Source organism: Rosa rugosa, chromosome 7, assembly GCF_958449725.1.
Source record: "Rosa rugosa chromosome 7, drRosRugo1.1, whole genome shotgun sequence".
Taxonomy (NCBI): domain Eukaryota; kingdom Viridiplantae; phylum Streptophyta; class Magnoliopsida; order Rosales; family Rosaceae; genus Rosa; species Rosa rugosa.
In genome coordinates this window covers 10,118,314-10,142,100 of record NC_084826.1, presented here as the reverse complement: position 1 = coordinate 10,142,100, position 23,787 = coordinate 10,118,314, and the positions used below count along the sequence as shown (strand labels likewise).

At 39.8% G+C, this 23,787-nt stretch overlaps 5 protein-coding genes across 6 annotated transcripts; all 5 read left to right on the top strand.

Annotated features, from left to right (window-relative positions):
• Positions 1–822: 822 nt before the first annotated feature.
• On the top strand, positions 823–3,249 carry LOC133722805 (putative receptor protein kinase ZmPK1). The gene has a single exon (XM_062149672.1). The coding sequence runs from the start codon at positions 823–825 to the stop codon at positions 3,247–3,249; it is 2,427 nt and encodes an 808-aa protein (XP_062005656.1).
• A 2,988-nt stretch (positions 3,250–6,237) lies between these two features.
• Positions 6,238–8,903, top strand: LOC133721495 (putative receptor protein kinase ZmPK1). The gene has a single exon (XM_062148121.1). The coding sequence runs from the start codon at positions 6,390–6,392 to the stop codon at positions 8,763–8,765; it is 2,376 nt and encodes a 791-aa protein (XP_062004105.1). The 5' UTR covers positions 6,238–6,389; the 3' UTR covers positions 8,766–8,903.
• Positions 8,904–11,166: 2,263 nt separating this feature from the next.
• On the top strand, positions 11,167–14,284 carry LOC133722115 (protein RETICULATA, chloroplastic-like). The gene is made up of 8 exons (XM_062148932.1): positions 11,167–11,443; positions 11,656–12,365; positions 12,462–12,560; positions 13,002–13,222; positions 13,390–13,459; positions 13,543–13,622; positions 13,740–13,804; positions 13,937–14,284. Exons 2-8 carry the CDS (start codon positions 11,745–11,747, stop codon positions 14,128–14,130), a joined length of 1,350 nt encoding a protein of 449 aa, XP_062004916.1. The 5' UTR covers positions 11,167–11,443; positions 11,656–11,744; the 3' UTR covers positions 14,131–14,284.
• A 114-nt stretch (positions 14,285–14,398) lies between these two features.
• On the top strand, positions 14,399–16,975 carry LOC133722114 (protein NRT1/ PTR FAMILY 2.8). 2 transcript variants are annotated; one of them, XM_062148930.1, is made up of 4 exons: positions 14,399–14,539; positions 14,702–14,904; positions 15,048–15,265; positions 15,355–16,971. In XM_062148930.1, the coding sequence occupies exons 2-4, from the start codon at positions 14,793–14,795 to the stop codon at positions 16,750–16,752; spliced, it is 1,728 nt and encodes a 575-aa protein (XP_062004914.1). In that variant the 5' UTR covers positions 14,399–14,539; positions 14,702–14,792; the 3' UTR covers positions 16,753–16,971. The 2 variants fall into 2 exon arrangements, with proteins under 2 accessions (XP_062004914.1, XP_062004915.1); XM_062148931.1 differs by lacking the exon at positions 15,048–15,265 and having other exon boundaries at positions 15,355–16,975.
• A 5,260-nt stretch (positions 16,976–22,235) lies between these two features.
• LOC133723873 (protein MIZU-KUSSEI 1) lies at positions 22,236–23,266 on the top strand. The gene has a single exon (XM_062150744.1). The coding sequence runs from the start codon at positions 22,261–22,263 to the stop codon at positions 22,990–22,992; it is 732 nt and encodes a 243-aa protein (XP_062006728.1). The 5' UTR covers positions 22,236–22,260; the 3' UTR covers positions 22,993–23,266.
• Positions 23,267–23,787: the final 521 nt, after the last annotated feature.

The following is a 23,787-nucleotide window of genomic DNA, read 5'->3' as shown; positions in this document are numbered from 1 at the left end:
CTAGTCAACTGTGTGATAAAGTTAGTGTGTAGTTTTTACATTTATTTAGCTTCCAAGAAAACTCAACAGTATATTACAGTTCCAGCATTTCAGCTGAAGATGAAAAAATTCATTCCAATAAAACAGTAAGTTATTTTGTGTTTCTGTGTATTCTATTTTTAATTTCAACTTCTATACTTGATTTTTTCTAAATAACCTAGTTACTTATGAAGAGCTAAGCTAAAATGACCAACAATGGATTCAGTAGTAAAAGAATTGCTAGAATGTGAAGATGTTCTACTGCAAAGAAGTTGGTGCATCTGTAAAATTTTCCTTGGCCAGTTATTTTTTTGTGAAAAAAAGAAAAGAAAAAAGAACACACACACACACACACACACACACACATACATATATATTACTAAATGGAATTTCTAGATGTTTACGACTCGAAGTTATGAAAGTTCCACCCCATTGCAAGTGTAACCGGGTTGAGAATGAAAACCCAGGTCTTATAAACACAGGTCCTCAAAGTCATTAAATGAAGGAATAGACTCCTATTTTTTATATTTACTTGACTCAGTCATTGAATCTCATAAATTTGTTATAATTCATGGAAAAGAACAGTGTTGTTTCCAACTAATTAAAATAATGTATGCATAAAACCAAAAAAAGAACGCATGTGATCTGGTGAAAGAAAATTATTGCATACGTGAAGAAAGGTTCTGCATAAACGGTCAAATAGAATAGTCTGTATATTCTGATTATTCTCATTCACACGACTAGAAGGCCACCTTATAAGCCTACATTGTCCGTCTTCCATCAAGCATTTTCCAAATATCCACAATGGAAGTTCCCAAGTTTCTCCTCCTTTTGCTATTTGCAGCAACATTTGCTCAGAGTCAAGAACGCTTACAAGGGATGCCAAGCTTAAGGAAAGGGAACTCCTTGAAAGTTGAGGAGGAGACCAACGTCTTGGTTTCACCAGATGGAACTTTTTCTAGTGGATTTTACAAAGTTGGTGCCAATGCCTCCTGTTATTCAATAAGGTTCACCAATAGTGCCAATAAAACAATTGTCTGGATGGCTAACAGAGACAAGCCTGTGAGCAAAAGAGGCTCAAAGCTAACCCTCCATGGAAGTGGCAACCTGGTTTTGACAGATGCACTTGGTACACTCGTGTGGTCGACCAACACAATCTCTAATGAAGACATGGAAGTTGTGCTTCTTGACACAGGAAATTTGGTGCTGAGGAATCAAGCAAAGAGGGTAATCTGGCAGAGTTTTGATTTTCCCATAGATACACTTCTACCAACACAGCCACTCACCAAGAACACAACCTTGGTGTCCATGAGAAGCCAAGGTACATACTTATCCGGGTTCTATAACTTCAAATTCGACGATAACAATGTCTTGTTTCTCATCTACAATGGCCCTCAACTTTCTAGTGTTTATTGGCCCCGGATTATTCCAAGTGTTTTTGAAAGTGGTAGAAATCCTTACAACAGCTCTAGGGTGGCAAGTTTAGATGTGGCTGGACAATTTATATCTAGTGACAATATGCAGTTCAATGCATCTGACTACGGGGTTGGTCCAAAGCGGCGTCTAACGGTGGATTATGATGGCATCTTAAGACTGTACAGTCTTCATGAATCGACAGGGTTGTGGAAACTGTCATGGTTGCCTGATGGTGTTGATGCATGCCGGGTTCAGGGCTTGTGCGGTGAATATGGTATTTGCACATACAAACCACAACCTACTTGTACCTGCCCTTCGGGGTTTTCCCTAAACGATCCCTCAGACTGGTCCAAAGGCTGCTCACCACCCTTCAATTTGACTCAACTCACTCCAGATACAAGCAAGCTGGATTTCCTGGAGCTTCCTTACACAGATTACTATGGATATGACATGGCAACCTATACTCGTGGAATCTCTTTTGAAGCATGCAGGAATTCATGTCTAATGCATTCAAGTTGCTTGGGATTCGGATATGCACTAGATGGGATCGGAGAATGTTATCCCAAGAGTCTTCTGCTTAATGGATATCGTATGTCGAATGTTAAGAGCATCATCCATGTGAAGATTCCAAAAGGTTATCTGAACCCTGGTGCAGTCCAAACCAGACTAGAAACACATGATTCGAACTGTTCAGCGGCACAGTTTGTTGTAAGTACTGATCTCGAAACAGAAAAGGGCAATGGAAACCAGTACATGAAATACCTCATTGGATTTTTGAGTTCCTTTGGGCTAATTGAAGCAATCGGCATCAGTTTGACATGGTGGTTTGTGTTCCGAAAGCAAGCTCGTGACGAAATGATGAACATGGGGTATATGGCATTAGCCATAAATGTTGTGGGATTCAAAAGTTTCACCTATGCAGAACTAAAGAAAGCAACCAATGACTTCAAACAGGAGATAGGAAAAGGGGGGTTCGGCAGAGTCTATAAAGGGATTCTGGATGGTGACAGAGTTGTAGCTGTGAAGAGACTAGAAGGCATTGTACAAGGAGATGCAGAGTTTTGGGCAGAGGTTAGTGTCATAGGGAATATCAACCACAGGAACTTGGTTAAGCTTTGGGGTTTCTGTGCTGAGAATGAACATAAGCTGTTGGTATATGAGTATCTGGAGAATGGATCCTTGGATAAACTCTTGTTTTCTGATGTTGAATTAGGATTGGAGCAGCGATACAATATTGCATTAGGCACTGCAAAGGGTTTGTCATATCTACATGAGGAGTGTCTGGAATGGGTACTCCACTGTGATGTAAAGCCTCAAAATATACTGTTAGATGACCATCTTGAACCTAAGGTGGCAGATTTTGGCATGTCAAAGTTATTCAAAGTCAACATTGATGATGCAGGCATTGGATTTTCGAGAGTTCGAGGCACCAGAGGTTATATGGCTCCAGAGTGGATGGTGAACCTTAAAATTGATGCAAAGGCAGATGTCTACAGCTATGGGATTGTTTTGTTGGAGATACTGAGTGGAAAGAGTGCATCTATTCTACTTTCAGCTTTTGCACAAGAGTACACTGAGCACAACCAACTGGTACAATGTGTGACTGAAAAGATCAGAGTCGAAGGGCTTAAGGAAGTAATTGATCCTAGACTCTATCATAATTTCAACAAGAAGAAGCTCGAAAGATTGATGAAGGTTGCTCTTCTGTGTGTGCAAGAAGACCGCAGTGCAAGACCTGCCATGAGCAATGTTGTAGAGCTTCTACTTAAGAATGATGAGGGAAGAGTAGATGATGAAGAATTGAAGATCATATGATATAATTAGTATGTATAGTTTTTGCATTTTTTGAGCTTCCTACAAAATGTATCAGAAATTACTGCTCCAGCATTTCAGCTGAAGATAAGAGACTCATTCTAATAAAACTTTAAGTTTCTCTGTGTTCAATTTTCAATATCCATAAAAAAACTATATAAAAAAAAGGACAATAAACAAAACAAGGGAATTGAAACAATTAAGTGTTGGTTCTGCTATGGGTTTTTTACTTTAACAGTGTCTGAACTCTTGGAGGACTTTTAAAATGATACCTGAATTTTCAAAGTGATCAAGGCGATACCTGGACTTGAGTTTTCTTATCAACGTCGTACCTGAGTCAAAATTCCGTTACGGCTCCGTTAATTATGACATGTGTGACGCACGTGAAAGACTAAATGATGATAAAAAGACTAATTTGCCCTAAATCTAGGGGTACATCTGACATTTTACCTATTTTTAATTAAAAAAATAGGTATTTACCTTTTTTTTTAATCATTTTTTTCTACCATCTCCACCTCTCGTCGTCTTCTTCTACCGTCTCCGCCTCTCGTCTTCTTCAAATGCAATCTCTCTCACTCTTAGACTGTAACCTACCTCCATTACCATGATTGAACATTTCTCTTATAATCACGTACGGTGACTCTAGATTCCCGTAGGTGCTCGTCCTCGAGGAACAAACACAATGACACGGTGACAAAGTCTGAGAAAGCAATATAGGCACGGGAAGTCGGGTCGGACCTCGTCATCTATGCTCAGCAATCCCGGAGCTGTGGTCATGGTGCTGCAACGTGTACTGGAGTTTGGCGGCGGCGATTTCGACCGATTCAATCAAACTTGAAATCAAAATCAAACTCATTCCCAAAATCCCCGACTTCTGATTCCCAATCTTTGAATCCGGATGACTCTTCCAGCTTTGAGCTTCTCCAGAAATCGGAATTCGGTCACCAAATCTGCAGTTCCAACCACCATCGCATTCCGAAACTCGTTCATCACACTCTAACTTGACGTACTTGGCGAGCTCGAGCCTCTCAGCGTCGGAAGCTTCCAGATTGAGGTGGAGCAAGTAGTCATTTCTCGGGTGGTACGCCGCCTGAAGCAGCCGCTTCAGCTGAGGGCCGTCACCTTTAGAACCTGTAATCAGGTAAGCGAATCTCAACAGTCTCGGGAGCCCTAGGCCGCAGTTCTTGTCGTCGAAATACTGGTCGAGACTAAGGAATCAGTGGCGGAGGAGTACTTGGCGTGGGTTATGGTTAGGGTGAGGAGAGCGAGGAGGAGGAGGGCGGATGTTGCGGTTAGAATGACGAGCCATTAAGGCTGATTGTGGCAGGTTGTTTCACGAGTTCGATACCAAAAGGATGAGCAGACTCACCGGAGATAATATCCAATCATCGGGTTCAGGTTGATTCTGGGGATATGGTGGTGTAGTCGGAGGAGGAGTAGTCGTCTAGGTTTTGGGTGGTTGCGGTGATGGAGGCGGTGGGGCTGAGACGTTGAGGATTCGTCGTCGTTTTCTTCGTGTAGTCGAGAAGGAGGAGAGTCTGCATTTGGAATTTTTTTTTTTTTTTTTTTTTTCCGGTCGACGACAAAATTTCAGATTTTCCTTTTTTATTTTATTTTATTTTTTAATATAAATTGGAGTCAAATGACTATTTTATCCCTCAAACTCCAGTCACATGGAAGTCACGTGCTCATAATTAACGGAGCCGTAACGGAATTTTGACACAGGTACGACGTTGATAAGAAAACTCAAGTCCAGGTATCACCTTGATCACTTTGAAAGTTCAGGTATCATTTTAAAAGTCCTCGAAGAGTTTAGACACTGTTGAAGTAAGAAACCCTTCTGCTATTGGTAACAGCCAAACAAATTAAACAGCTAAAATGATAATCCCATTCATGAATTAGTTAATTAGAATATATGGTTCATATGGAAGGTCAATGTCACCAAAACAAATCGATAATCCATACCCTTTCTGATTCATTTTTCTCCTTGATTTCTTTAACATAACCTAATTACTTAAGAACATAGCCAAGTGACTTAGTAAAGTTCTAGATACCATGTTCAAATTTTTACATCAGTAAAGGAGAAAAGAAGAGAATATAATTACGACAAAATATGGAGATTATCATTCTCTTAATTGATATTTAGATGATTAAAACCTACGACATATGGCTGTCTTACCAAAAAAAAAAAAAAAAACATAAAAGATCAGACAAAACACCTTGTCTAGCTATGGTAAAACTTATACAAGAATTACTTGTGCGTGAATACATTAAGTCATTAAAGATGCAATTAGAATCTCAAAGAAATGTGCCTAGCTATATGGTAAAACAAGAAAAGCATGTTGAATGTAAATGTTGTAGTGACCACCATCGATCCATATATGCCTTAGTTTTACTGACTTCTATCAACTTACCTCAATTGTTTTCACGCTTTCAAATCACTTTTATTAACTGCACACATGTGTATGTATGTCTTCAGCTCTTCAGCGCTAAAACAAAACGGAGCAAGATCCCTCTGCATTTCATCAAACATCTTTTAATTTGCCTGTCCCTTTTAATATATTTGGGACAAAACTCATCCCAAATCATAAACTTAAATTTATTGTATGCTCAGCATAGTTTCAGATAGGTCAGATGCCCCAACTTGGGGAATTAGGTGGCTCCATCTCAAGAAATAATTGAATTTGACTTGAGTTATAGATGCCTTTTCTTGCAGTAGAAGTAACTAAGAACTATAACTGCATTTGTAAAAGTTAAATGCAATTAAAATATCAGATCTGATTCTTATTGTGCGAAATATTAATAAGAAATTTAACTCTCACCAAATTAGAAAACAAATGGGGTTGACTAGAAGCCAATGCATGAAGGCCAGGTCTTTAGAACTGGAGTCAATAGACACAGGTCTTTAGATTCATGATCATTCATCACATACCACACAATGGAAGTGAAGACTTAGGAATGAGTCATTGAATCTCATTCACATAATTCATGGAAAGAAAAGTATTACAGGAATTTTTGGCATACTTCGAGAAAATTGTGCACAACAGTCCAAGAAAAAGAAAAGAGAGACGAACCTTATAGTCCAGAATCTCCAGATAGGCACTGGACCGTCTGAAGGGCTAAGGCAATATTGAAAACATACCATGGAAGTTCCCAAATTTCTCATTCTTTTACTGTTTACAGCAACGGTTGCTTGGACTCAAGTGCGGTCACTAGGGTTGCAAAGCCTAAGGCAAGGGAGCTCCTTGAAAGTCGAGGAAGAGAGTGACTTCTTAGTTTCACCAAATGGAACTTTTTCCAGTGGATTTTACAACGTCAGCACCAATTCCTCCTGCTATTCAGTATGGTACACCAACACTATCAACAAAACAGTTGTCTGGATGGCTAACAGAGATACACCTGTCAGCATTAGACAGTCGAAGTTAGCCCTCCGCAGAAATGGCAACCTGGTCTTGACTGATGGAGTTGGTTCAACTGTATGGTCAACCAACACTTTGTCTAATGCAAGCATGGAGTTTCATCTTCGACTTCTTGAAACAGGAAACTTGGTGCTGATCAACCAAGCAGAGAGGATCATCTGGCAGAGTTTTGATTCTCCCACAGATACACTTTTACCATCTCAGCAATTTGACAAGAGCAAAACCTTGGTGTCCATGAGAAGTCAAGGTACATACTTGTCTGGTTTCTATAACTTCAAATTTGATGGTAATAATGTCTTGTACCTCACCCACGATGGCCCTCTACTTTCAAGTGTTTATTGGCCAAAGATGGATACATCTGTTTTTATTAGTGGCAGATCACCTTACAATAGCTCTAGAGTAGCAGTCTTGGATAAACGAGGGGAATTTGTATCAAGTGACAATTTAAAGTTCAATGCATCTGACTATGGGGTTGGTCCAAAGCGCCGTCTAACCTTGGATTATGATGGCCTCTTAAGATTGTACAGTCTAAATGAATCAGCTGGGCTTTGGCAAGTCTCATGGTTGCCTGAAATTGATTTTTGCCGGGTTCATGGCTTGTGTGGTGAGTATGGTATTTGCACTTACAAACCAGAACCAACTTGTACTTGCCCTCATGGTTTTTCCATGACCGATCCTTCAGACTGGTCTAAAGGCTGCTCACCTCCATTCAATTTGACTCATGACTCAAAAAAGTTGGACTTCATGGAGCTTCCTTACACAGATTACTACGGATCTGATTTGGACACATATCATATGGGAATCTCTTTCGAAGAATGCAGGAATACATGCCTGAATGATTCAAGGTGCAAAGGGTTTGGATTTGCACTGGACGGATATGGACAATGTTACCCTAAGAACTTTCTTCTTAATGGATTTCGTGTGCCGAGTACTCCCAGCATCATCCATATTAAGATTTCAAAAGGTTCTCTGAGTCCTGATGAAGTATCCCAGCTACAAACATATGATTTGAACTGTTCAAGGGCAGAAGTTGCTCAAAAATTTAGTGGTCCTCAAGTAAAAAAGAGCAATCAGTACGTGAAGTACTTGACTGGTTTTGTAAGTTCTTTTGCGATAATTGAAGCAATCTGTGTTGGTTTGACATGGTGGTGCGTGTTACGAAAGCATGCTGATGAGGACTATATGAACATTGGTTACATGGAATTAGTCATGGAAATCAAACGCTTCACCTATGCAGAACTAAAAAGAGCAACCAAGGGTTTCACACAGGAGATAGGAAAAGGCGGTTTTGGAGCAGTTTATAAAGGGGTTCTCGGTGATGGAAGAGTTGTTGCTGTGAAGAGATTAGAGGGCATTGTGCAAGGAGATGCAGAGTTTTGGGCAGAGGTTAGTGTGATAGGGAATATCAACCACAGGAACTTGGTTAAGCTTTGGGGTTTCTGTGCTGAGAATGAACATAAGCTGTTGGTGTATGAGTACCAGGAGAACGGATCCTTGGATAAAATATTGTTCTCAGATGTGGAATTAGGATTGGAGCAGCGATACAACATTGCATTAGGTACTGCAAAGGGTTTGTCATATTTGCATGAGGAGTGCTTGGAATGGGTGCTCCACTGTGATGTAAAGCCTCAAAACATTCTCTTGGATGACCATCTTGAACCGAAAGTGGCAGACTTTGGCATGTCAAAGTTGTTCAAAGACATTCCTGATGACATTGAGTTTTCAAGAGCTCGCGGCACCAGAGGTTATATGGCTCCAGAGTGGATGATGAATCTGAAGATTGATGCAAAGGTAGATGTCTACAGCTATGGGATTGTTTTGTTGGAACTATTGACTGGAAAGAGTGTTTCTATTTTGCTTTCACCCGAGGTTAGTCCCGTTTCAAAGCACAAAGAACACAACCAAGTTGTACAATGTGTGACTGAAAAAATCGGCAGAGAAGGGCTTGAGGATGTGATTGATCCTAGACTACACCACGAATTCAACAACAAGAAGCTTGAAAGATTGATGAAAGTTGCCTTACTTTGCGTGCACGAAGACCGCAATGCAAGGCCAGCCATGAGTAAGGTTGTGGAGCTTCTGATTCAAAAGGATGAGTAAAAGCTAGCTAGTACTATAAAATAATATGTAGTTTTATGCATCCAAATTTGAATTTTGCAATTCTATAAAATGTAATAAACTGATTATCATTCCTGCATTTCAATTGAATAAAAGGACTGACTCCAAGAAGTTATTTGATCTTCCTTTGTCAAGTACTATACTCCTAGTCCTTTTCGTCTCTAGCTAGTATAGAGAAGAAAAATTTCTATTCATAAGACTGATAACTGCTAGATGATCATATTACAACTACAGCAGGCCTTTTATAATAGATTTAAAACCCTAATGTGACTTCTTGATCGAACGGGGAATACTAAATCATAATCAACGAAGAAAATCAAACCAAATTCTAAAAGGAAAAGAAAATATAAAGATATGACAAAACAAGTGGCATATATGCACTCATAATCAGTTAATCATATATGAAAACCTTCCATTGCAAAAGCTTGAGAGGACCATGAATGATCACCTGGGTTGTTCTGATGGAGCCCCAAGTGCTCAGTGCTCAGTGCTCATGAATGAGGCACGGTTACGCAGCTTTAGGTTCACCATGACTGCCGCGCCGTAAAGCAAAATTGATTGCGGAATGTCAAAAGGGTCAAAACCAAGGCCGTCTATATACCAAAACTACAAAAAAAATTCACTTGGTTTCGATGTCTTTTTTTTTTTTTTTTTTTTGTTGGTGAAAAAGAAAGCTGCCCCCTCACACATTGATTAATGAAATTGTATAATGCAACAAAAGGATGCCAAATTACAATAAATGTGAATATAACGCTTCGAGATAATAACAAGAGTCTCAACTACAACATTCAAAAAAAAAAAAAAAAAAAGAGTCTCAACTACAATTATGTAATTTAGAATTTCAATGTCATTTACATAGATGCAAAAATATAAAACAAGTTCTAAGACCTCGTTTTGTTCACGGAATGAAAATATTGGAAAAGGAAAGTTGATCATTTCTTGTGTTTGACACACCCAAGGAAATTAACAACTTTCCTACATGAAGGGAAAATGGATCCTCCCACACCCCATGGAATTCATTTTCCCTCATACTTTCCCTGCATTAATTGCATATTAATTACTTACTCTAAAAATTATTTTAATGGTTGTTATTACCAAAATTATCCAAGAAACTTTTGAATCTTGAATTGTTTATGTTTTGATAATAAGGATATTACTGGAAAATTGATGTTACCTACTTTTCTATTCATGCACAAATCAAACATTGGAAAGACCAAGTAAATTACATTTTTCGATTACTTTCCTGGTGTTTCCAAACATTGGTAGGGAAACTAGTGGGAAATTTACTTTCCCATGCTCATGGGAAAGACCAAGAAACCAATTTCCTTTCCAGCAACCAAATGAGGCCTAAGAGTTTTTAAGTTGGGGATGGGCGATTAGACTACTACCTTCACCTCAGCTCATCTTTGTACTCGTCTCTACTCCAATCTTCATTAATACATCTCATTAGGGAACCTTGCCTCCGTCCTAACCCCAATCCTTGATGATAACTTCTCTTTTGTATAAATTGCACAACGATCAATAAGTACTTAGAGCAACTCCAACAGCTTCCCCATATCTTGAATTTTCTCCATTTTAGGGAAAAATTTGGTTGTTTTGCTCCAACAGATTCCCTATAATTATCCCTAAAATAGAGACAGTGATGAGAGAGAAAACAAAATTCCCTATATTTACAGCAATCTGCAAAATTTTAGAGAATGATTTAGGGAAGAATTATGGAATCTGTAAAATAGAGAATCTGTTGGAGTTGGAGCAGAATTTTTTTTGGAGATTTTAATTTTTGCTTCCCTATAATAGAGAAATTATAGAGAAGCTGTTGGAGATACTCTTAGAAGAACAAAAAAATTAGAAGTATGCAATATGCTTTTTTTTTTTTATAAAAAATAAATAAAAATAAAAAATAAAAAAATAAAAAACTGCTAGCCCACTCCACTTTTACACATGTTAGTGAGAATCGAATCTATAACATTTACAATATTGGAATTATAATGTTGGAAGTATGCAATATGCTTGTTAAACTAATTTATTAAAATTTGAATATATCGTTTAAATTTCTAATGATTAGAATCATAATAACATCTTTGCTTATCCCGTTGTAGAAAGTTGTGATTGAAGTTTTGGGGATCGTAGTGAATTACTCGTGATCTTTCAATATTAAGAGGAATTTGATCATGATATAGTCAACCACCTTGACACGATGAGGTGGTTAATGCACCAAGAGGACAAACTCTCTCTTATGTCAAGCCCCTCCATCTCCATCTTTCCAAAAACTTCGCTAGTTCGCTCCATTAGAGAGAGGCCCTGTTCACAAACGGTAGAAAACAAAACAAAATAAGCAAAACCCTAGTTCCCAAGCACACATTTCACCAAGTGTTCATTCCCCACGTGCGAATAACCCAGTGAACTGAACCGGCCTCCACCAACTGAAACTGAAAGAGAGAAAAAAAAAAAGAAAAAGGAAAAGGAATCAACGTCCCTTTTTCGCGTCTCCGCCTCCCCTTACTCCTTCACTCACTCACTGCCCACCAAAAACTTGAGCACACTCATTTCAATTTTCAGAATCCAATACTGAAAAGCCCCACACTTTACCTCAATCTTCATCTCCAACCAAACAAAGCTTCATCCTTTCCCTCATTTTCCACTCACTCTAGTCTGCAAAGGTATGAACTTTACGAGGGTCTTTAGTAATTTCCATTCTTTACTGTCAGATCATCATTTTGGTATATTCTGCAATTGAAAGCTGTTTACACATAGTTAGGCTTTTGCTTTTTGTATGTTTCTGCATATGTATGTATGACTGACTAATTTGTGGTTATAATCAGTTGGTTTGTGTAGAAGTATGAATTTGTTTCTGTTTGTTTTGATTGCATAGGTCCTGGTGTTGGTGGCAATCACCTAATTCGTCGAATTTTCTGAGTTTGTGTTATCTACTTGAGAAGTTTTTAAGATCTTGAAAGAAAAATGGTGGGTTGTTCTTCAAGCTTTGGAGTATCGAATGTTGTAACCATGTCGAATGAGGTGGTTTTGAGGAAGATGTGGAGTCAGAGTTTAGTTTTCGATAGCGTTAGGTTTAGGGGTATTGCAAAGGAGGTAGCTTTGCCAATGTTTTGTGGGAATAGTAGCTTGGGAAATGGGCTGAATTCGTTTTCGGTGAAGAAAGAGTGGAACTTTGTGGTCATGAGTATGTTACAGCCTCGGCGTGAAAGGCAATTCAACTTAGGTGCGGTAACGGTTTCAAATGAGGGAGGTGGTGCTGCTGTAGGAAAGGATACTAGGATTTTGGAGAATGAGGGTGGTTCAAAAATTGATAATGATGGTAATGACGGGGTTGTGGTTGATGGTAGTGGTGGTAATGGGAAGTATCCTAATGGAAAAGGAGGCGGAGGAGGAGGTGGTGGTGATGGTGGTGGTAATGATGATGGGGAAGACGGAGAAGAAGAAGAGTTCGGGCCAATTCTGAAATTTGAAGAAGTTATGAAAGAGACAGAGGCACGAGGAGCTAGTCTTCCCCTTGATATGTTAGAGGCTGCCAAGAATGTGGGAATTCGCAAAGTTCTTCTACATAGATATCTGGATTTGCAGGTATAACTATGCTACTTTTCTATTCCTGAATACTGTATGAATTTCTTGTGAACTAGTGTTTATTTCTCCTCATATGGTTTACTGTTTAAATTGCAGGGGTCAGCCTGGCCTCTTGGCTTTGCAATGAAGTCATGCTCTATGCTTCGAGATCGTATGCTAGCTGACCCATCCTTTCTTTTCAAAATTGGAACAGAGGTTTGTTGAGATTATTTGTTATACTTTTACATCATTCTTGTAGGTTAAGCCTTTTGGATATAATGTTACACATCATTCCAGTTCCATGGTGGCATGGTGGACATAAGATGGTTTTCTATCTAATTATGAAAAAAAAAAAAAAAAACTGTATTTTTCATCTATGATTAAAGGGAAAAGTATTATCAAGTCTAATAGGTGATTAGTTCTATCTTAGATCCCATGAATTATAAGCTACTTCCGATTCGACTACATGTCTCACTCTCTGTGATAAGCTATCCCAGATGTGGTCACATGCATAGTGAATGCTTATATGGTATTTTGGATCTCCAGTTGTCGTTTTCATCATAGATCACTATGTGTTTGAGTCTCTATAAACACTGTATTGCGATTGCCAAATTATCCAGTATATATGGTAATCATCATTCACTGAATGCTGTACAGATTGTCATTGATTCTTGTTGCGCTACATTTGCTGAAGTTCAAAAGAGGGGAAAAGATTTTTGGGCCGAATTTGAGTTGTATGTTGCAGATCTTTTGGTTGGGGTAGTGGTTAATGTTGCTTTGGTTGGGATGTTGGCACCCTATGCTCGTATTGGGCAACCATCACTATCAAAAGGGTTCCTTGGACATATGCAACATGCTTATGGAGCTCTTCCTAGCAGGTTAATAGCTCATGCAAAATCAATGATCAACGTTCATATCACTGATCACATAATTTGTTTATTGTCCTTTCTAGTACTATGATATACATAATTGTTGGTCGCATTTGGTTTGCAGATATAGAAAATAGTGTTATTTTTTCTGTTTCTAAAGTGGCCATCTTATGCAGCGTGTTTGAAGCTGAAAGGTCAGGATGTAGATATTCTGTAAAACAGAGAATTGCCACATACTTTTTTAAGGTAAGATTTACATGTGTCTTGAAAATACGATCTTGTATGTCTTGGTTCATCATAATTGTTGATCCAATCTTCCTATTTTTCAGGGGATCTTATATGGAGCAGTAGGCTTCGGATGTGGTATTATTGGCCAAGGAATTGCAAACTTAATCATGACTGCTAAGCGGTACGCTTCTATCCATGCATACTCAGAGTGATTCTGTCATGCAAGACATACTATTAGCAATTTCAGTAGCTTTCTACATCTGCATCATTCCTCACCAAGTCATTTTCTAAATGTCAGGAGCATAAAGAAATCAGAAGAAGACATACCTGTGCCACCTCTAATTAAGAGTGCAGCTCTTTGGGGTATGCATTACTTTATCACTCCTTATCTTGTTCAATATCATATGGTTCTGGTTAACATGTTTTCTACAGTGAGTTAGTCATGAATATTTTCAATTTCAATAATTGGTCGTGCATTTGTCCCCAAACTGCCAGGTGTTTTCCTTGCCGTCTCTTCAAACACCCGCTATCAGATAATCAATGGACTTGAACGCTTGGTAGAGACATCGCCTTTGGCAAAGCAGATCCCGCCTGTGGCATTGGCTTTCACTGTTGGTGTACGATTCGCCAACAATGTGTATGGCGGAATGCAGTTCGTAGACTGGGCTAGATGGAGTGGGGTGCAATAACTAGATCAGTTTTAATGGGAGAGGATATCTTTGTGACATATCTTTTATTTGATGTCTAGATGGTGAAAGCATACAATCCTATTCAGTCCCACTCTTAAAAAACGTGTTCCCCCTTGGAATAAGATTTGTTTCAATGCTTTTATCAGTTTATGTATTCTGGAAAATGTTCAGCAGAAAGCCTGACATTATTTTCCTATTAGAATGGCTGCATTTATAGATTATGCAGAGGACGAAACTTTAGTTCCATGGATTTGTCCCGTGCAGATGTGAATGGTACAAACTGGCACCTGTTGCTAGTGCTGTTATTTTGTGGTCATTTAAACCATCGCATGTCCTAGAGTTGGCTTCAGTGGCTTGTTTAAACTTCTTGGTTGACAGATCACGCCAGTCTGGAGTTGAAGGATTCTCGGTACGTGTGATCTTCAGTAGTTCAGGTTAACTCCCCTGATTTTGGGAACAGAAATTTGTGTAGCCTTAACTAAATAGCTTAGATGCATTTTGCCTGATTTGATGAGCAAACAGTTATAACAAGTTCTGAATTTGGAAAACCCTCTCTCTCCTATATAAATAGGAAAGTCTTTGCCACCTGGAAAGGCAGGCGAATATAGGGAAAAGTTCAAGTTCTCAGTCCAACAAATACAGAGAACATTTAAAAGAGGTAGATGGAAGAAGGTTGGGGGAGAGGAGAGAACGCTATGGAGCATGCGATAATGCATTCTTCATCCCCTCCCAAACAACCAGTCGGAGGGTGGAAAGCCGTCAGATACATCCTTGGTGAGTCTTATTTATGGAAAATTTTTGCAATTTTATTCATGCTTCCTTACTGTCTCTGTATGATTTTATATATGGGGAATTGAACCCCTTCTCTTGCATTCGTGTTTCCTAATAAATGTAGTCTTTCCTTTGTGTTTTTAAAGGGAATGAGACCTTTGAGAAATTGGCTTCCATGAGTTTGGTGGCAAATCTGGTGCTGTATCTGCATACCAAGTATAACTTGGATAATGTAGTTTCAGCTAATGTATATAATATCTGGTCTGGTTCATGCAATGTTGCACCCTTAATTGGTGCTTACCTTGCTGATACTTTTTTGGGAAAGTACTCTACTCTTCTTTATAGCTCAATAGCATCCCTCATGGTAAGAGTCTTCTCCTTATTATGATTTAGGGTCCAAATTTGTGACATAAATTCCATAAGGATTGAACACTTCTTCTTTCAATCTGACAGGGTATGGTGGCCTTGACATTAACTGCAAGTTTACAGGAACTAACTCCTCCTGCCTGCAATGGACAAGCGCAGTGCGAACAACCCAATGCATGGCAGAAGTTTGTCCTCTTTTTGGGTCTGGGACTGCTCGTTATTGGATCTGGAGGCCTCAGACCATGCAACATTGCCTTTGGAGCTGATCAATTCGACACCACAACAGAGAAGGGAAGAGCACAGCTAGATAGCTTTTGCAATTGGTGGTACTTTTTGTTCACCATTGCTCTCATTGTAGCTCTGACCGGAGTGGTTTACATACAAACTCATATCAGCTGGGTTTTGGGTTTTGCTATACCAGCTGGATGCTTTGCCCTCTCCATACTGATTTTCTTGCTCGGCCGAAAATTGTACATTCGTGTTAAGCCCCAAGGAAGCACCTTTGGGGACATAATGAGGGTAATTGTAGCTGCTTTTCGTAAGTTTAGAACAAAGACTTCAGGGCAGTCCCTTTATGTTGCTCCTTCAATTGGACAAGAGTTGGAGCAAACACTTGCTCACACAGAGAGGTTCAAGTTTCTTGATAAGGCTGCTGTAATTGTAGATCCAAATGAATTGGATAGCAATGGCAACCCTAAAAGCGGTTGGAGACTATGCAGTGTGCAACAAGTTGAGCAACTCAAATGCGTCATAGCTTTGTTACCTGTTTGTATAAGTGGAATTGGTTGTTTCATAGGAATGCAGCAAATGCCATCATTTGGGACCTTTCAAGCTATTCAAACAAACAAAAAGATTGGAAACAATTTTGAAATCCCACCAGCCTGGATGGGTCTCACACAAATGATTGCACTTTCAATATGGATCATCATCTACGAATGCATTTACATCCCGTGGATTCAGAAAAGGAACAATGATGAATCTGGAAGATTGACAATGGAGACGAGATTCAAGGTTGGCATTGTGATGTCAATTCTGTGCATGGTGGTGGCTGGACTCACCGAAATGAAGCGCAGAAACTCTGCTTTGGAAAACAGATCTTTCGAGTCACCTATAACTGTTGCATTGCTTGTGCCACAATTTGCCTTGTCAGGTTTGATCGAGGCATTTGCAGCCATTGCCTTAATGGAGTTGCTTACAACACAGTGGCCAAAGAGCATGAGGACTTTTGCCGGGGCGGTCTTCTTTCTCAGCTTATCCATTGCAAGCTACTTCACCTCCATTCTTGTTAGCATTGTCAAGAAAGTGACTAGTTTGAATGGCAATACATCATGGCTGGGTGGTAATGACCTAAACAAGAACAGGCTTGATTACTACTATTACACCATTGCTGGTCTCGGGGTCTTGAACTTGTTGTATTTCCAATTCATTGCACGCCATTTTCTGTCCGATGCCGATGGTCACGACCGTTCTAGAATCCCCATCTAGTTGTGATGAAGAAAAACAATGAAAAGACACTGAAAATGGGTGGCTGATATTCTTACCCAAGCGACTAGGAACTAGGATTGCTTATGATCTTCAATATTCTCCAAACGAATGCCAAGAACAATCAAAATAAAGAAACATCGAACAAGTGACGGAGACGTAAATTTAAAAAAACTTAAAAATTAAAAAAAAAAAAAAAAAAACTACGGTGCATCTGATGTTCAATGTTCCATGTTGTTGACCATGTCATGTTATTTAACATCAAGCTCAAATTATAAAACTAATTACTTTTTTTTATTGGGGTGAGGTAGTAAGTCATCTTAGTTACTTTTGCGAGTGAGTATAATACACTCACCCAATACTGATTGGAATCGAGGTACACGAGGGTATCCCAGTAAAACTAAACTAATCCCCCACAGCAGGCGCACAAACTCGAAGACCCCCCAGACCTGCTGGCCACAAATTGGTGGGAGTTGGGACTCGAAGGCTAGACATAGGAGTTCCATGCTAGGCCGCTCGACCAACCTTACCACACCAAGTGGTTCTTAATTTATTACTTAGACTTTAATTAGTAATTTATAATATTATATTTTCCCCCTCAAACAACAATTTCTAAACATTTCTCAAATTGACGAAACTCAAAAATCACTACGTAAATTTTTTAATGATTTTTCAAAGTTAGATGACAATAAAATTTATTTAAAAAAAAATCCATTAGAGGTTAGTTGGAACACATTCTAAAAATCATGCACAATGGATGGTGAGCCTATGATATAGGAGAATTTTAAGAAAAAATAGTATTAACAAGATTCAACATGTTCGACATGTCATTGCATTCCACTGATTCACCCACAGCACCTCTCAACGTACCAAACCATGGAAAGCCCAATTTGAATAAAATATTTATGGTTCTTAATCTCACTATTGGTTTAGAATGATCTTTAGAATGTGTTCCACTTGACGGAGTGCCAAAATCTCTAACGGTTTTTTTTATTTATTTATATGATTTTTCAAAGTCACAAAGTAAGAAAATTTAAAAATAAAAATAAATAATAATAATAATAATAGCTAAAAAATAAATTCTTTCAATATTTCAGTGTCCCACAATTTAAGGCATATTCTAATAAACTCATGACATATGTACGTGAATTTCGAATAACACATGAAATTTAGAAGATGACTCTGTGGCATGTCCAAACATGTCAAAAAATTGTTTCATGTCATGAACTCATTGTTGGTAAAGCATAATTTTCAATATGATATTCTAATTGACAAAATTCGAAAATATCGACTTTTTTTCTTCTTCACAGTTTTCCTAATTTTTTACTTTGGGAAAAAAGTGCAGAAAAACTCTGATTTTTTCTTTTTTTCATGACACCTCAGATATGTTTCCCATGCCAAGTAACAGTTTGACATATATGCAATAGAGGTGAGAAATATATTCGGTTTTATTTTTATGTTTGGTTAAACAATTATTAATTGTGTTTTCATGTTTTCCCAACAAAGTAAGAATTTTATAGAGTATGCAATACACATGAAAACCATACTCATTAATTAAATTTGTAATTTTAGTTAGAACCATCATCAATTACATTTCGTAATCTAAATGTGTATTTTGTTTAATCATTTACATTTGATTCAAATTTAAATTAAAGTTATAATATACAAGACACACTAAAATTTGATACATGGATGCACTTAGAGCACTTAAACCATTCTCAACTACCTTTTTTTTTCTTGAGAAATAGATAACTTCATTACTTATCCATGGCCAGAAGGCACGTACATCATACGCTGTCTCACACCAAAAGTAGTTGTTGGCACAAGCCGCCAAACATATGACAGGTGACCCTCATTAACAAACAAAATACGCACATTTCATAGTGCCTAGCCAAATGAAACAAACTCCAAAACTATCTAAGTTCTTGCCATAGCAACCCTAGCCGCCTAGAGACCTCAATTGGTGTACGACTAGAGAAGCTAACCTACATAGCACCAGACTCCACCTCAAATGCTAGACACAAAGAGAGGAAAACAGGAAGCTTATAGAACACTAGAAGTAGGCCGAAGCCACTAAGACCACTTGAAAAACTAGACAAGAAAACTAACACCAGATGTCCCATCCACATGAACAACAGATCTGGCCCAAGGACATAGCCCAAATGCCAAGCCCTAGCCACCAGGCCCAGCCCTAAAGCATTGGTGACGAGCAGAACACCGCACCACAACCAAAGAACGACATCGCCGCCGCCACTGACAACCACAAAGTCGCTGCCACCATCGACATCCACGAATTCGCCATCGTCGTAGCACACTGGTTAATCACCCCACCAACACACCAAGGCCAGCGCCTCAACCGAAACCAAACGACGAGATCGCCACCAGAACGGACCTGTAAATCCGTCCTCCCGCCGCCAGCCGCCTTATCCAGCCTCGCAACCGACCCATTTGCATTTGAGCCTCATCCTCTTCCAAATCTAAAGGTCACAGCAGATTGCACCCAGCCACCAGTTTCCCCGTCAGCCCTCAGTAGCCGCCAAAACTCTTCCGATCTCATCACCAGTCCGTAGCCAAATCGGGATCGATCCGGGCACCAACTAGCTTCAGATCTCATTCACGCTTGCAGCCTTGCCGCACATCTAGAAGCATCTCAGAAAACGAATCCCGTCCGACCACGCTCAACGCACACTGGCAAAGGCCGAGGCCCGCCTAGCATGGCGGCGTAGTCGGACGAGCTTGAAGGGAGTAGGTCACGGAGGCGCGTACAAGGGTTGAGAGAGAGAATAGGTTCCCTAGGGTTTTTTTAAGTGGGTATAATAATCTCTTAGTATTCTCAACTACCTTTGGTTACATTGCTTTATTTGTTTAAGAATTAAAGTAATCTCAATCAATTGTAACTCTGAGTCGAGAGAAACCACCGGTTGTTCGATCCAAGAGGCCTAAACAAAGAACCACCAGCTAACCTAATTCCAAATTCGATTTGAAATCAACTCAAATCGTATATCATATATATTGTATCCAGAGGCCTAAATCCACCTCATACTCAACCGTGAGGACCAACTCTACCGTCCACCAGTGAGACTCAAAGCTCGCCGCAGGCCATCGTCCCCACCACAAAACACCATCCCAGCATCCCTAGCAAATCGAATACCAACCGTAATCGGCAATGTTGAAACCACGGACTCAAATCTCTCAAACCAACAGAGCCACAACTACCTTAGATGCAAAACAGGTGTTCACCATTGATCGATCTACCTTGAGACGACCTCATTGAGGTTTCAAATCTTGACTACCCAAATCGAAGACACCAACTGCATCGACATGCACACTAAAGGCCCCCCCCCCCCCAAGACCACCCAATCAAAGCTTCCCAGAACCATTGGACAAGATCTTGTTAAAAGCAAGATCAGAATAGAATGCATGTTAAAAGCAACCCCTTCAAGAAGTAAAGAACAAAGCATAGTGTACATGCTCCTGTTGGAGAGGAAAGATCCCACATTGGAAAAGTGACAAATAAAATATAACTTATAAGTGGGTGGATCTCACCCAATTGTACTGAGGCCTTTTGTAATTAAAACTCAACACCTATCGGGTGGTTAAGTTGGGACAGTATCGGTACAATGGTGGACCACGGGCCACGCTTGTCACTGTCCATGGGCCACGCTTGTCGCTGTTTAACATGGTATCAGAGCCAGGTTGCACGTGCAGACCTAGAGCTAGGTTGCACGTGAGGGGGCGTGTTGGAGAGGAAAGATCCCACATTGGAAAAGTGACAAAATATAATATAACATATAAGTGGGTGGCTCTTACCCAATTGTACCGAGGCCTTTTGTGATTAAAACCCAACACATATCGGGTGGTTAAGTTGGGACAATATCGGTACAATGGTGGACCATGGGCCACACTTGTCGCTGTTTAACATGGTATCAGAGCGGGTCTCTCTCCAATTGCGTCTCCAATTGTCATGGGCCCGAATTTGGGTTCCTTATATTGTCATCGGAATATTCTGATTGGATTTTTACCAAGTGTCCGATGTGGGCCTTGGATTGTTATATTGGCCAAGTCTCCGATATGAGACTTGTGTCCCAATTTCCAATGTGGGAATTGGATTGTTAATTAATTTCACGTGCAGACCTAGAGCTAGGTTGCACATGAGGGGGCGTGTTGGAGAGGAAAGATCACACATTGGAAAAGTGACAAATAAAATATAACTTATAAGTGGGTGGATCTCACCCAATTGTACCGAGGCCTTTTGTAATTAAAACCCAACACCTAACAGGTGGTTAAGTTGGGACAATATCGGTACAATGGTGGACCATAGGCCACGCTTGTCGCTGTTTAACAGCTCTTGGCATCGACATTGACTCCACCGTCGGTCTCAACTCTCAAGGTACTACGTACATACGAGACTCTGAAATTAAAATTTACTGTCAAAAACTGAAGCTCTAGACATTTTATGTAGAAGTAATAGTTCATAGAATACGATATGTGTATAAACAGAAAAAGTACGTACGCGTGTTAACGTTAGTCAAAATTTTATCTAATAATTCATTGAAAAATTTGGCAAAGCAATTAGTTAATTATTTTTTGAATTCTAAAATATTCATTTAACGAGTTTCTTTTAAAATACAAAATTCATCAATATTTAAAATAAAAAAACACGTATATCATTCGTTTATCAAACAAAAAATTAGTACTCACTCTGAAGCCAATAATGAAGAAAATCCTTATAAAATAAGTAATTTTAGGAACTTTCTATTTAATAGTATAAAATTCTATATCAACATGCAACAAGAAAAGAATAAAGAAATTATATGCTAACATACAATAAAAAGAAAAACACAAGCACAAATTTAGACACAAAAGTTGAGTGAAAACCTTTGGTTACTAGGATGCTTCCATTGGCCGAAATACGAAACAACTTGACACTGAATGATAAATTATACAATAATAAAATTAGAAGTATTTCGTATGGACACTTATTATATCGCTTTAACATTGTGTCCACAAAATACAACCTGTCATTCGTATATACTTGCTAATAACACATTAATTCACCTATTAAGATTATACTATTTCATGGAAATTATTTGATGTGTTGTAAATTTTCATTAAATTTTTCTTACCCCAATTGATGTACGCAATAAGGGTTGCACCAATATGGAAGATATATACATAGTACGTAATTGTCCCAAGAAAAAGAGACATTACAAAGTAAATAGAACATTTTTGGTAGACTGGAAAAACACGTGTCGCAATTTGGCTACGCTTCTCTGCTAAAAGAAGAAAATTAACTGCAACGGCTGTCTCACTTTTCCCGCGCTCTGTCTCTGTTCGTCAGTTTATGTATAAATCCCCTCAGATCGTACTAACCGGACCCCCCCCCCCCCCTCCTCTCTCTCTCTCGAATCCCATTCCCTTCCCTCTTAAACCCTAAAACCCCTTTTTCAAATCCCAAGAAACCCAACCCCAATTCAAATCCCCCCCCCCAACCCACAACCCACAAAAGAAATGACCAAGATCGATTCCCTCCGTCGATTCCTCCTCCCGTGCTTCTCCCCCTCCTCCCCGGCCGCCGCCACCGCCACCAAGAAACGCCTCAGCACCTCCCTCCGCGACGACATCGTCGACGACCAAGAACCCGCCCAAGACTCCGACCCTTCCTCCCCCACCGCCTCCGCCACGTCAGCGCCCTCCTCCGCCGCCCAGCCCCGGCCGTCGAAGTCGATGGTGATCGGCACCATCTTCGGGCACCGCCGCGGCCACGTCTGGTTCTGCGTCCAGCACGACCGCCTCTCGACCCGACCCGCGCTCCTCCTGGAGCTCTCCATCTTGACCCACCAGCTCGTCAAGGAAATGCGGTTCGGGTTGGTCCGGATCACCCTCGAGTGCGACGACCGCTCCTCCGATCTCCTCGCCACGTGTCCTCTCCGGTCCGTCCCCGTCTGGGCTCTGCACTGCAACGGCCGCAAGCTCGGGTTCGCCGCCCGGAGGAAAGCCGGCGACAAAGTCCGCCTGATGCTGAAGGCCATGGAGTCAACGACCGTCGGAGCCGGGGCGCTGCCAGCCGGGTTCGGGTTCGGGTCCGGGTCGTCGGACTCGGAGGGCCCGGTTATGTACATGAGGTCGAATTACGAGCACGTGGTTGGGAGCGCCGACTCGGAGTCGTTTCATCTCATCAACCCGGATCAGTTCCCGGGTCAAGAACTCAGTGTCTTCTTGCTCAGGTCCAGAAACTCATAGTCTGGTTTTTAATTTATTACTATGGGGTCTTTTAGTGATTTTCTCAATGTCAGAGGGGTAACATTGGAAAGGTGAAAACTAGTTGTTTTCTGGGAAAGAAACAAACCCTGATTGGGGTTTTGGATATTCTCTAGGATTTAAGAGAAATTCTGTTTCTTTTCTAAGGTTGGCAATGTAGATTGTAACAAAATTAGGGGTAGGGCTAGTTCTGAAGAACAAGAACAAGAAGATGAATGTACAAATTTTGGTATCACTAAAAAGGTGATACAACAGATCAATGGAATTCATGGATTCATGAAATTTTAGGTCACTTGTCTTTGCTTCTGGTTTTTTGTATATAACTATATACTAATTGAGCACATGGATGGGTAAAGAACAATTTTGCAGTCATTGGTCATCTTTTAATGTTTTGAATTTCACAACTTTATTGTAATGGTTTGTAATCACTGGCTGTGATGCTTCTTGATGTGGGTTCTGAAGCACTGTGCTCCACTAATGCTTGAGATTATGAATCTTTTGTTCAAGGGTTTTTTAGCTGTTTGAAAAGTTTGGTCATGTGTATGGACATAGTACAGTTTAGGACCACTTCAAAACTTCAAAGAAAGAATGAACACTTGTGGTTGCAACTCTTCTACAAGTTTTACCGGCATAAGATATTTTCGATACAACTGTTATGATTTTAACACTTCCTAATGCAAACAGACTTTCACATTAAACCCAAGGTAGATTTTTTGAGACTCAAAAATGACATCATAGTACAACATTAAACCTCCACCACCTAAATTCTTCATAGTT